General features: G+C 32.3%; 1 protein-coding gene across 1 annotated transcript; it reads right to left on the bottom strand.

Moving 5' to 3' along the window:
- On the bottom strand, positions 1 to 603 carry LOC116016040 (GEM-like protein 4). The gene has a single exon (XM_031256206.1). The coding sequence runs from the start codon at positions 601 to 603 to the stop codon at positions 1 to 3; it is 603 nt and encodes a 200-aa protein (XP_031112066.1).
- Between the last annotated feature and the right edge of the window lie 12887 nt (positions 604 to 13490).

Genomic DNA, 13490 nt, shown 5'->3' with positions numbered 1-13490 from the left:
CTAAGGATACTGAGCTGACCGAGAAATTGCATCCTGCAAATATTTCAAGGTTCTTTGATACTGTTGGAACCACATAAACCAAAACTCAAAATGATCTTCTGTCACTACTTGCACGTACTTCTCTGATGGATTCTTCAAATTCTTACTTTCATTTGCTGTTTTAATTTTAGCAATTGGGATTAACACCTTATAATGCACTCTCATTGACTTCCCACTAGTAGAACGGACTCTGATTGATCTCTCACTAAGAAAAGCAACCTTCTCAGTAGAAACAAAAAGTAGGCCAGGCAATGGACCAGCTGTTGTTGATAAACAACATTGAGAAACCTTCAACAGTTTTTCACCTTCTCTAACACCGAAGTTCTTCTTGAACACCTTTTGAATGCCACCTGCTCGGAGAAGCTTTGCCCCTAGTATCAGCTTGCCCTTCACACTGTCTGTTATCTTTAAGGAGGTAGAATTCTTACCATTTCTTGTTTTTGATGGCTTTGAAGAGAGAGACAGATGGCATTGGGTGGCAGAATCAGGAAGAGCCCATTTTCTTGAGCTTTGATTCAATAAAACTGCCCAGTTTGTTGATTTGATGGTCTGATTTTGCTTCATCTCTGACAAAATTTTCTTCTTTGTATTGGCAAGGATAACAAGAAATTATCTTTGCTTCATCTCTGACAATATGTATTTATAGGGAGTTTTTGGATGTGAAGTTTGAGTCTGATGAGTCAGATTTATGTCATCATGAGACAAAAAAGTCAGAAGATGACTATAAACCCTTTTATAAAAGATATCATACATATTGTTTAAAAGATTACAGTGGACATTAGCTTTACATGATGAGTCAGATATCATACTAGTCCCTGTGTCAAAAAGTAGTTGGGTGGTGCCTGATCTTAACAGGTAGATGATAGGTTGACTCAGCATTCTTATGTTGATAGCTTGTATGTGATGTACCGTACTGTTAGGCAGAGGTCAATAAAGGTCAAATCTATCTCCGGTGACTTGGAATTGTTGGGGTAAAGGGCTTAAAGGTCAAGTCCAATTGAAAATGTGTGGCAATATAAGAAAATAAAGTTGCGTATTCACTATTAGCTATACGTTTTGGCTTATTGGTAAGGTTTTGATCCAAACACATACATACAATCTTCAATTCATGAAATAAGATCTTTGTTTCATGTATGGGCAAGGGAAACTTCCCACATGCTAGCAGGTGAGGTCACTCACAAGTTGTGAAAACGAGGGTGTTTTAATGCTTATCTGCGTCACCACCATCTAAACTTTTATATACTTTTCTCATATTTGATGTGTAAAGAAGGTGTAAGTTGTTGACAGTTGAATGTTACTTTTGAGGTCATTGTACATCACCCTCTTTCAATTCACCAAATCTTGAATTCATAGACTTCAATTTCGTGAACAAAGAATTCGATCTGATGTGGATAAAATGGTGGACAAACTGGATAAAACAGAATTTAATTTCATTATAGTTAGTTGCACTCTTTCTTAAGCTGCCATATATATGCATGTTCTTGTAGTATCTACTAGGGCTGTAGCTATATATGTGTTGCATCTTTGTTTTCCTTATTTCATTCTTGAGACAAAACTAATTGAATCATTCAAATTAAGTATACAGACAAATTTTGATCAGGTTATTGAGAGCTCTCATTCTTAAGGCAATTGATGGAGATGATGAGTTAATTATTTGATAAGAGAGAGACATGGTTGGTTTGATTAGCCTAGAATGCGTACCCTATGCTAAGATCTGGATTAAGGGTCGAAAGAGAAAGAAACTCTGATTCGATTTGAATTGGAATAAGAAATTTCGTCATCATTAATGATAAGTTATTGAAATATTGCGTATATAGGTGAATATGACTGGCCAACAACGTAACAGGCCGGATTTTAATTTGCCTGTTGCGTATATATGTCCTGGTAACATGGCTTTGTTTTGTTAAGAATTTCAGGTAGTTTCAAAATATGGGGGTAACATGGCTTTGTTTTGTTAAGAGTTTCAGGTAGTTTCAAAATATTGGGGAACTCAAATTTCGCTTTGCTTTCAACGTAACTACTATGCCTTTTAAGCAGACTGAAGAATAATCAGTCTAGTACTCTAGTCCAGTCTATTTTACATGCTACACAAAGGCCCTGTTTGATAAATAATCAGTCTATCAGTCAATTTTGTTTTATTTGACTACTATAAATTATTTGGTTAATAAGTTTTTTGTAACTCCAAAATACTAAGGGGGTGTTTGGTTATTGGCTTATATGCCAAATTTTAGCTTATTTGACCAAGTTTAGCTTTTTGACCAACCAATAAGCTATTTTGAAGTGTTTGGTATTGCTTATTAGTCTTGGCTTATTGAGCCAAAAAGCTGAAAATTGAAAAGCTAATGAATGTAGCTTTTTTGTATTAGCTTGTTGGGAACAATGTGTACGTTGACTATTTTATCCTTTGAAATCAATGGGATTTACTTTTAAATGGGTGGTGTGTTTGTTATTTTATAATAATAATAATAATATATAATAATTATAATAATAAATACGTAATAAAATTTTTTTTAGAATACTAATATAATTTAATAAGAGTTAAACAAACAAAAATAATTAAGTTATGTCCTTAAAAAAAAAGTATAGATGATATCCAAATTTTATAATTATTTATTAATAAGAGTTTATCTTCTTGTTATATTTAAAGGTTGAAATAATACAATACACTCATACCCTTAAATGTCATTTTACATTCAATCAGCTACTAGTAAATAGCTAATTTACCAAACAGTTTTTTTATAACCAACTAATACAACCAGCTGGTCAAACCAGTTAACGCAATCAGCCATCAACTACTAGCTAAACCAACCAGCTATCAGCTATAAGTTATCACCGTTTGCCAAACACCCCTAAAATTCAAAAGGCTACTCAAAACAACTTTTTCAATTAGCTTTTTGAGAATATAAATTATACCAAACAGTTATTAGCTAACACCAATCTATCAAATAACTTTCTACAATAGCTAATGTTATTAGCTAATCATATATTCTAACACAATCTGCTAACAACCATTTACCAAACATGGTCAAAAACAATTTAAAAAGATCATATCAAATACATTAGAAAATAATAATTAGCTAGATTCAACAGTACTTAAACATAAGCGGAGCAGAATGAAGGGCAAATGTCTGATTGTCTAAAATACCATCAATCATAAAATCTACTTTCAACAAGGTAGTAGATTTTCCAACGACCAAATCAAAAACAGGGATAAACACTCTAATGCTCCCCTACACAGCAGCATTATAAAAAAAAAAATCTAAATTTCTAATATTACTCCCCTTTTGGCAAATGGATAGTCAAAGATCAGTTTTCGTTAGCAAGATGATCTACTTCCACTTGAGGCTCTAGTTCAGGTCCAAGCTCGATCAGCAATGCTTATCCTCAAGAGATGGAACAACTGCAAGATCAGTTTGATCTTTTTGGAGCGCTGCTGGCCTATCAACTTTTGAGCAATGGATAGGTGGGTTAAAGACCATAAGAGCATCCTTATCAGTGGAGTTTTTTCATGGTTCTTGAGGAGTTTTTGTAAGTGTGATTAGGAAAGAGAAAATGGAAAGAAGAAAAAGAAAAAAGAAAAAAACAATTAAAATCTGACAGCAGAATAAAAAAAAATAAAAAATAAATAAAAGTATGGTTGAAGTCAGAGTGGCCGCCAGCAACTGGCGGCCACTCTGACGCGCCCCAGCTGGCGCTGGGCGCAATGTTGCGCCCAGACGCGCGTTTTGCGTGTCATTTTTTTTTTGTCCTGACATTTATCTCCATTTTGCAGGAGAATGAACTCCTTTAGTTTTTGCCTTCACACCAATTCATTGAATCAAAGTGAAGATAATTAATTTACTGACATGATCCCCTAATTCTCCACAGATGGGGATGCCCTAATAGGACGAAAACCAAAACAATGGAAAAAAATAAGACATTTTAAAAATTTGTACAAAAGTAGGAAAACTCATTTTCCAAATGCCTTTGTTTGTCCGACCCGGTCAAACACAAACGCAAATGAAACTTGTGTATCTCGAGATAGGCAAGTCCCACTTATTTGTGTGTCTGTGTGTGTGTTTTCTTTTTCTTTTTCTTTTTTTTTTTTAATTTGGTCTCCAGCTACCAACTCGGCTTCTTAGACGAAGGAGAAGCCAGCTACCAGTTTGGTCGCCGGAGACCAAATAAAAAAAAACACAACAAACGTTGATTTGCATATCTCGAGATACGAAAATCCTATTTGCATTTGTATTTGACCGGGTTTGACAACAAAAACATTTGGGAAATGATTTTTTTTTCTATTTTTGTACTAATTTTTAAAATGTTCTATTTTTGTCCATGATTTTGATTTTCGTCCTATTATGGTCTTTAACCTTGCACTGACGTCTATTAAGGAAGCACCAAGCTTCCTATCAATTCCCAGCCTCCCAGGGGTATCATCTTCTGGCTCATCAGAAACAAGGACCGGGATAAGTGGAGACATGTTTACACTTCAGTAGCTTATGGTAGACTTCAATTCATAGACTTCAATTTCGTGAACAAAGAATTCGATCTGATGTGGATAAAATGGTGGACAAACTGGATAAAACATAATTTAATTTCATTATAATTAGTTGCACTCTTTCTTAAGCTGCCATATATATGCATGTTCTTGTAGTATCTAGCTACTAGGGCTGTAGCTATATATGTGTTGCATCTTTGTTTTCCTTATTTCATTCTTGAGACAAAACTAATTGAATCATTCAAATTAAGTATACAGACAAATTTTGATCAGTTTATTGAGAGCTCTCATTCTTAAGGCAATTGATGGAGATGATGAGTTAATTAGTTGATAACAGAGAGACATGGTTGGTTTGATTAGCCTAGAATGCGTACGCTATGCTAAGATCTGGATTAAGGGTCGAAAGAGAAAGAAGCTCTGATCCGATTTGAATTGGAATAAGAAATTTCGTCATCATGAATGATAAGTTATTGAAATATTATGTATATAGGAGAATATGACTGGCCAACAACGTAACATGCCAGATTTTAATTTGCCTGTTGTATATATATGTCCTGGTAACATGGCTTTGTTTTGTTAAGAATTTTAGGTAGTTTCAAAATATGGGGGAACTCAAATTTCGCTTTGCTTTCAACGTAACTACTATGCCTTTTAGGCAGACTGAACAATAATCAGTCTAGTACTCTAGTCCAGTCTATTTTACATGCTACACAAAGGCCCTGTTTGATAAATAATCAGTCTATTAGTCAATTTTGATTTATTTGACCACTATAAATTGTTTGGTTAATAAGTTTTTTGTAACTCCAAAATACTTAAATTTAAAAGGCTACTCAAAGCAACTTTTTCAATTAGCTTTTTGAGAAAAGAAATTATACCAAACAGCTAATCTATCAAATAACTTTCTACAATAGCTAATGTTATCAGCTAATCATACATTATAACACAATCTGCTAACGACCATTTACCAAACTGGGTCAAAAACAATTTAAAAAGATCATATCAAATACATTAGAAAATAATAATTAGATTCTAACAGTACGTTAAACATAAACGGAGCAGAATGAAGGGCAAATGTCTGATTGTCTAAAATACCATCAATCATAAAATCTACTTTCAACAAGGTAGTAGATTTTCCAACGACCAAATAGAAAACAGGGATAAACACTCTAATCATCCCCTACACAGCAGCATTATCAAAAAAAAAAAAATCTAAATTTCTCATATTACTCCCCCTTTTGGCAAATTAAATGGATAGTCAAAGATCAGTTTTCCTTAGCAAGATGATCTACTTCCACTTCAGGCTCTAGTTCATGTCCAAGCTCGATCAGCAATGCTTATATTAAAGAGATGGAACAACTGCAAGATCAGTTTGATCTTTTTGGAGCGCTGCTGGCCTATCAACTTTTGAGCAATGGATAGGTGGGTTAAAGACCATAATAGGAAAAAAACCAAAACCATGGAAAAAATAGGACGTACATTTTAGAAATTGGAACAAAAATAGGAAAACTCATTTTTCAAATACCTTTGTGTGTCCGGCCCGGTCAAACACAAACGCAAATGGGACTTGCGTATCTCGAGATGTGCAAGTCCCACTTGTTTGTGTGTGCATGTGTGTTTTTTTTTTTAAATTTGGTCTCCGGCTACCAACCCGGCTTCTTAGACGAAGGAGAAGCTGGCTACCAGTTTGGTCGCCGGAGACCAAATAAAAAAAAAACACAACACAAGTTCACTTGCGTATCTCGAGATACGGAATCACATTTGCATTTGTATTTGACCGAGTTTGACAACAAAATCATTTGGGAAATGAGTTTTTTTTTTTTCAATTTTTGTACTAATTTTTAAAAAGTTCTATTTTTGTCCATGATTTTGGTTTTCGTCCTATTATGGTCTTTAACCCTGCACTGAGGTCTATTAAGGAAGCACCAAGCTTCCTCTCAATTCCCAGCCTCCCAGGGGTATCATCTTCTGGCTCATCAGAAACAAGGACCGGGATAAGTGGAGACATGATGGGATGACCTCTTTCACATGTTTACCCTTCTGAACCCTGTAAGAATAAACAACCTTCATTTTGACTTTATCGTCTTAAATCTCCAGTCCCTGTGCAATCAGAATGCGATAAATCAAGTTAGGGAAGGGCAATTTCACTTTTTGCTCAGCTCTCTGATCTTGGCTTCACAAATGTCTTAACTCTTAATATGATTGAATGAAGATGGTTGTGTTAGATATAAATAATCTAACTAAACAGAATAGTATATGAGAAACCTGATTCGTAGTAGCGGAAGCGGAAGCCGTATTGATCTCCAGCCACAGTTGATGTAATGTCTCTTGAACGGTAGACCGTCAGCCATATTTGTCTCATACTTGACTCAGAACCCTAGATGGTGTACTGGTGTCTACTGAGCAGTATGAGTACCGTGAACTGTATGTGCTATACAATGCTTATCCTGTATCCCATCAATACAGATTTATATAGGCACAGAGTCTGGTTTAATACAACTACTAGTTGTTTAGTCTAACCAAACCACTTAATAAACCTAGTTAACTTGCACCACTTAATTAAGGCCCTAATATATAATATATAATATATATATTATTAGGGAAATCTTACATTCTCCCACTTGGTGCAAGTACTAGCACAACCATCATCAAAGAACAAAACACACGAATCATAGTGATAAGTCCTCTATTTTGCAGAGTAATATCCATTATGGTCACATGCATTTCAATTCTCTAACTTAGGCCCTTCATGAACAAACCCAATGTTTATTCTCGGTATAACTTGAGTGATGTTTCTCAAAATATATTATGTGCACAACTGAAGAGAGAAACCATCCAAATATTTGTACAAAAGAGTACACTGTATGATCTCTAAAATCCTTAAAAGCATGCCTTAAATAGAGATCTCTTAATGTTAGCATAATGCTAACTGTATTCCGTGACTTCTAAACTTGAACAGTACCTCTAACAGCTAAGAGCTCAGAGTTGACACGTCTGTCACTCCCACTCATTAAAATAGCCAAAAGATAGTTAAGTCACAGAATCATTCCAATAACTTAGAGAACAAACCAAAACCTCTAAGTCCATAAATTTGGAATGTTAACATACACCATAACTTCCCAAATAATCACAATATCCACTTTGACTGAACATTTATGAGTCTTACTTTTATGTCTCGCAAAATTGTCTTGAGCCTTAAATACCAAAATGGCCCAGGATCAATTTTGAAGAAACTAAAAAAACTCTATTAAATGCTAAAGAATAACAGTGTACCACAAGTTAGATGATTTTGTTCTAATAAATTCATTAATATTAGTACAACATTTTCATAAATATGCTGCACAACCAGATGTCCAATAATTTGAACTTATGAATTTATATGAACAAATTCAAGATTAATACTTGTGGAATCTTTTAGACTTATTGTTTGACATACAATCCAATTTGCATTGGGAAGTATGAAGACAATAGTTAAATCCATAATCTTTAGTGGAGTATCTTAATGATCTTTTTCTTGATGATCACTCCCACTGTTCTTTAGCAAAATTAATGATATACATACTCATAATTGATTTGACCAACTAACAAATGAGGATAGAGTTTCCCACCATTAGTTGGACATACTGAATAACCAATCATCAATATTTGGTTCCAATAAAAGTCCAACTAAATAATGAAGATAAAATTCCCCACCATAGTTGGATATACTAAAAAACAAAATACACCTTCCAAAACCAAGTTTGAATTTGGCTTAAAAGATACATTTTATTTTTGGAATCCAAAAGAAGTATATCATATCACGTAACTTACTATTTGGAATCCAAAAGAAGTATATCATATCACGTAACTTACTATAGTTAGACCAAAAGAAGTATATCATATCACGTAACTTACTATAGTTAGACCAAAGAACCAAGTAAATATCACGTAACTTACTATAGTTAGACCAAAGAACCAAGTAAGCTTTCGTGGAATAATTAATAAAAGTGGCTAAATTTTGGGAAGTAGCTGAATACATGTTTTGCCAATGCAAACCATGAAACTTAGAATTTATAATTGAACTAAATTTATAAATTCTAAGAAATTGTGATAAAATTATTATATGGGTTTAGGGATTTATTGACATAAAACTTGCCTGTGGGCTGAAGTTTTAATTCTATTAAATCCAATTAAGAAACCCTTTATGATAATGGTTTATCTCAATTATCAAATAGTCAGAAGAATCTAGAGACATAAAACTTGCCTGTGGGCTAAAGTCTTACTCAATTAGATCCAACTGAAAATTTTTATTTATGATGAAACAATTTATCAAATGAGTTGAACAATCAAGCGACATAAAACTTGCCTGTGGGCTAAAGTTTTAATTCAATAAAATTCATTACAACCATTATGATAAAAATAACTTAAAAGAAATCAAGTTCCTTTTCCTTAACCCTTGTGGGCAATTCAAGAAATATGATCCCAAGTTTACATCATAAAATTAATCTTCATGATAGAATTAGAAATTATTTACAAATAGCCATAAAGTAAATAAATTGATTTACTTCTATCATCACTGATAAAACTACTAACTACATTCCGATACATAATTGCCTGTGGGCTAAATTATGATCGTAGTATAGTATTTCATCCTAATTAATTATACAAATATAACGAAATTGTCTGTGGGCTAAATTCCATCATATTAGATACAATTAATCACAACTTATATGTCTAATAAAACTTTATGTGATCAGGACAAACTGCTTAATATATAATTTTAACTGATTAAGGATGCTGTGGCTACTCCCCAACCAAATTAAAATTATAAGATCACTAGACATTTATCAACTCCTTGCGTAATCTTTATGTGATCAAGATAAAGATATATATAATTTAATCTGATTAAGGATGCTGTGGCTACTCCCCAATCAAATTAAAATTATAATATCATAACATAATAATCTTTGGAAATTGAATAAGCTGTAGTTATTCTTTCAGTAACCAAGATTGAAACTTTAAGGCTTGAGTAAATTAAAGATGCTATAGCTATTCTTTAATGAACCGAAATCAAATCACATTTGCAAGGAATACTTAAAATTTTGATAGATTATACCAAATCATGATGGGAGATTCCAAATGTATATACCCCAGGAAAGTTTGTAAAACAAAAACCTCACTAAAGACCAACTCTTTAGATAATATCAGTTTAAGGAGACTACTGGCCAAGATGTTCTTAAGTCATGTCCATAAAACTAGTATGCCTCCCTGATTCATATACACAAAATGCATAACTGTTTGGGGTATAAACAAAACTGTAGGGTATAATCAATTAAAATAGTTCACTTATGAATAAATCTTTAAAATAAAATGGTGAACTAAAAAAAACGGTCNTATATCATATCACGTAACTTACTATAGTTAGACCAAAGAACCAAGTAAGCTTTCGTGGAATAATTAATAAAAGTGGCTAAATTTTGGGAAGTAGCTGAATACATGTTTTGCCAATGCAAACCATGAAACTTAGAATTTATAATTGAACTAAATTTATAAATTCTAAGAAATTGTGATAAAATTATTATATGGGTTTAGGGATTTATTGACATAAAACTTGCCTGTGGGCTGAAGTTTTAATTCTATTAAATCCAATTAAGAAACCCTTTATGATAATGGTTTATCTCAATTATCAAATAGTCAGAAGAATCTAGAGACATAAAACTTGCCTGTGGGCTAAAGTCTTACTCAATTAGATCCAACTGAAAATTTTTATTTATGATGAAACAATTTATCAAATGAGTTGAACAATCAAGCGACATAAAACTTGCCTGTGGGCTAAAGTTTTAATTCAATAAAATTCATTACAACCATTATGATAAAAATAACTTAAAAGAAATCAAGTTCCTTTTCCTTAACCCTTGTGGGCAATTCAAGAAATATGATCCCAAGTTTACATCATAAAATTAATCTTCATGATAGAATTAGAAATTATTTACAAATAGCCATAAAGTAAATAAATTGATTTACTTCTATCATCACTGATAAAACTACTAACTACATTCCGATACATAATTGCCTGTGGGCTAAATTATGATCGTAGTATAGTATTTCATCCTAATTAATTATACAAATATAACGAAATTGTCTGTGGGCTAAATTCCATCATATTAGATACAATTAATCACAACTTATATGTCTAATAAAACTTTATGTGATCAGGACAAACTGCTTAATATATAATTTTAACTGATTAAGGATGCTGTGGCTACTCCCCAACCAAATTAAAATTATAAGATCACTAGACATTTATCAACTCCTTGCGTAATCTTTATGTGATCAAGATAAAGATATATATAATTTAATCTGATTAAGGATGCTGTGGCTACTCCCCAATCAAATTAAAATTATAATATCATAACATAATAATCTTTGGAAATTGAATAAGCTGTAGTTATTCTTTCAGTAACCAAGATTGAAACTTTAAGGCTTGAGTAAATTAAAGATGCTATAGCTATTCTTTAATGAACCGAAATCAAATCACATTTGCAAGGAATACTTAAAATTTTGATAGATTATACCAAATCATGATGGGAGATTCCAAATGTATATACCCCAGGAAAGTTTGTAAAACAAAAACCTCACTAAAGACCAACTCTTTAGATAATATCAGTTTAAGGAGACTACTGGCCAAGATGTTCTTAAGTCATGTCCATAAAACTAGTATGCCTCCCTGATTCATATACACAAAATGCATAACTGTTTGGGGTATAAACAAAACTGTAGGGTATAATCAATTAAAATAGTTCACTTATGAATAAATCTTTAAAATAAAATGGTGAACTAAAAAAAACGGTCCGAATGTGCTTAAATTCAGGCACTACCGTAACTAAAGTTTATGCATAAGTCCAACTTAATAAGGAACTAATATAACTCCAACATAAATTTATGCATTACTGAAGGCATAATAATAAAATTGCATAATTTAAAACCAGAATATTATGCAGTGGACAAATTAATATGCATAAAATTAAGCATTAAACTCATATATTCTAAACAAATTGCGTAACTTAATGCAATTTTAATATGAGCTTCCAAAGTATAAACTTAATATTCAAACTCTAATGAGTCCAATCCAAAAGGACCCAAATTAATGAATGTATACTTTGAAATTTTTAAACTTTAAGCCCATGACAAAATGTCTTAATGCATCACACTTAATTTATGAGAAATAGACCGAATTTACAAATTCCAACAATATCTATTAATAAAAAAAATAAATAAATATTGTCATTTGTAAAATAAAATCTCACAAATCCAAATTGCATAATTAAACTTAATATTATGCGTTTAATGTGATTGAATGCATAAAACTGTCTGAAGCGTATGAATCAACTAGAGGATATGAATTTATACCAAATATTCATTATTCATACTAGCCAAATATGGGCAGAAAGAACTAAAATCATAATTCGAAAACTAAATGAATTATGGCATAAATGGCAACAGTCAATTGCCTAGCAAATATGTTTTTCCAAAATTACTGAATTGATTCAAAAATCACTCTCCATAACTCAATTAATAATATTATTATCATTAATGGCAAAATTGCAAATAATCCAAAAAAGCAATAAAGTAGCCATAATAATATTATTAAATGGAGACTAGATGAGGAAAAACAATGGTTATAACCGCTAACTTTAGAGACATTTTCGGATATAATTTTGAAAACTTAATAAAATGAAGTCCGAAAAACATTAATGTCAAGAAAAAGATAATATTCATAATATTTTCTTAACTGAAACATTGTCACATAAACTTAATTGGAAACAATTCCGGAGTCATAACTAAATACCATATTAATATTAATGGTATCATTAATTAAAATATTTAATGGTAATAAACAACATTATAATCACCATCAATATTTAACAATGAAAACCAAATTATGGTAATACACCTTCTTAATGTTTCCATATTTGTAAAGATAAAATATGTGACTAGTCCAAATTAGCGGTTAACTGTAGTCGTAGCATTAATTACCAATTAATAATAAAAGATAATTAATGACATACCTTAATGATGTAAACCGCATCTTTCCATTGCCAAGTAATCATCTAATTAGATTCTACAATCAGCTAATGTTATCAACTAATCATACATTCTAACTCAATCAGCTAACAACCATTTACCAAACAGGGCCAAAAACAATTTAAAAAGATCATATCAAATACATTAGAAAATAATAATTAGATTCAACAATACGTTAAACATAAACTGATAAACGGAGCAGAATGAAGGGCAAATCTTTGATTGTCTAAAATACCATCAATCATAAAATCTACTTTCAACAAGGTAGTAGATTTTCCAACGACCAAATCAAAAACAGGGATAAACACTCTAATGCTCCCCTACACAGCAGCATTATAAAAAAATAAAAAAAATCTAAATTTCTCATATTACTCCCCTTTTTGGCAAATTAAACGGATAGTCAAAGATCAGTTTTCCTTAGCAAGATGATCTACTACTTCCACTTCAGGCTCTAGTTCAGGTCCAAGCTCGATCAGCAATGCTTATCCTCAAGAGATGGAACAACTGCAAGATCAGTTTGATCTTTTTGGAGCTGCTGAGATGGCCTATCAACTTTTGAGCGATGGATAGGTCATGCACTGAGGGGGTTAAAGACCATAATAGGACGAAAACCAAAACCATGGACAAAAATAGGACATTTTAAAAATTGGTACAAAAATAGGAAAACTCATTTTTCAAATGTGTTTGTTGTCCGACCCGGTCAAACACAAACGCAAATGGGATTTGCGTATCTCGAGATAGGCAAGTCCCACTTGTTTGTGTGTGTGTGTGCATTTTTTTTTTTAAATTTGGTCTCCGGCAACCAACCTGACTTCTCCAACGAAAGAGAAGCCAGCGACCAGTTTGGTCGCCGGAGACCAAATAAAAAAAAAAACACAACGCAGAGATACACAAGTCTCACTTGGATTTG

Source organism: Ipomoea triloba, chromosome 4, assembly GCF_003576645.1.
Source record: "Ipomoea triloba cultivar NCNSP0323 chromosome 4, ASM357664v1".
NCBI classification, from domain to species: domain Eukaryota; kingdom Viridiplantae; phylum Streptophyta; class Magnoliopsida; order Solanales; family Convolvulaceae; genus Ipomoea; species Ipomoea triloba.
Note: the sequence above shows the minus strand (reverse complement) of the source record. Positions and strands in the feature narration are given on the sequence as shown.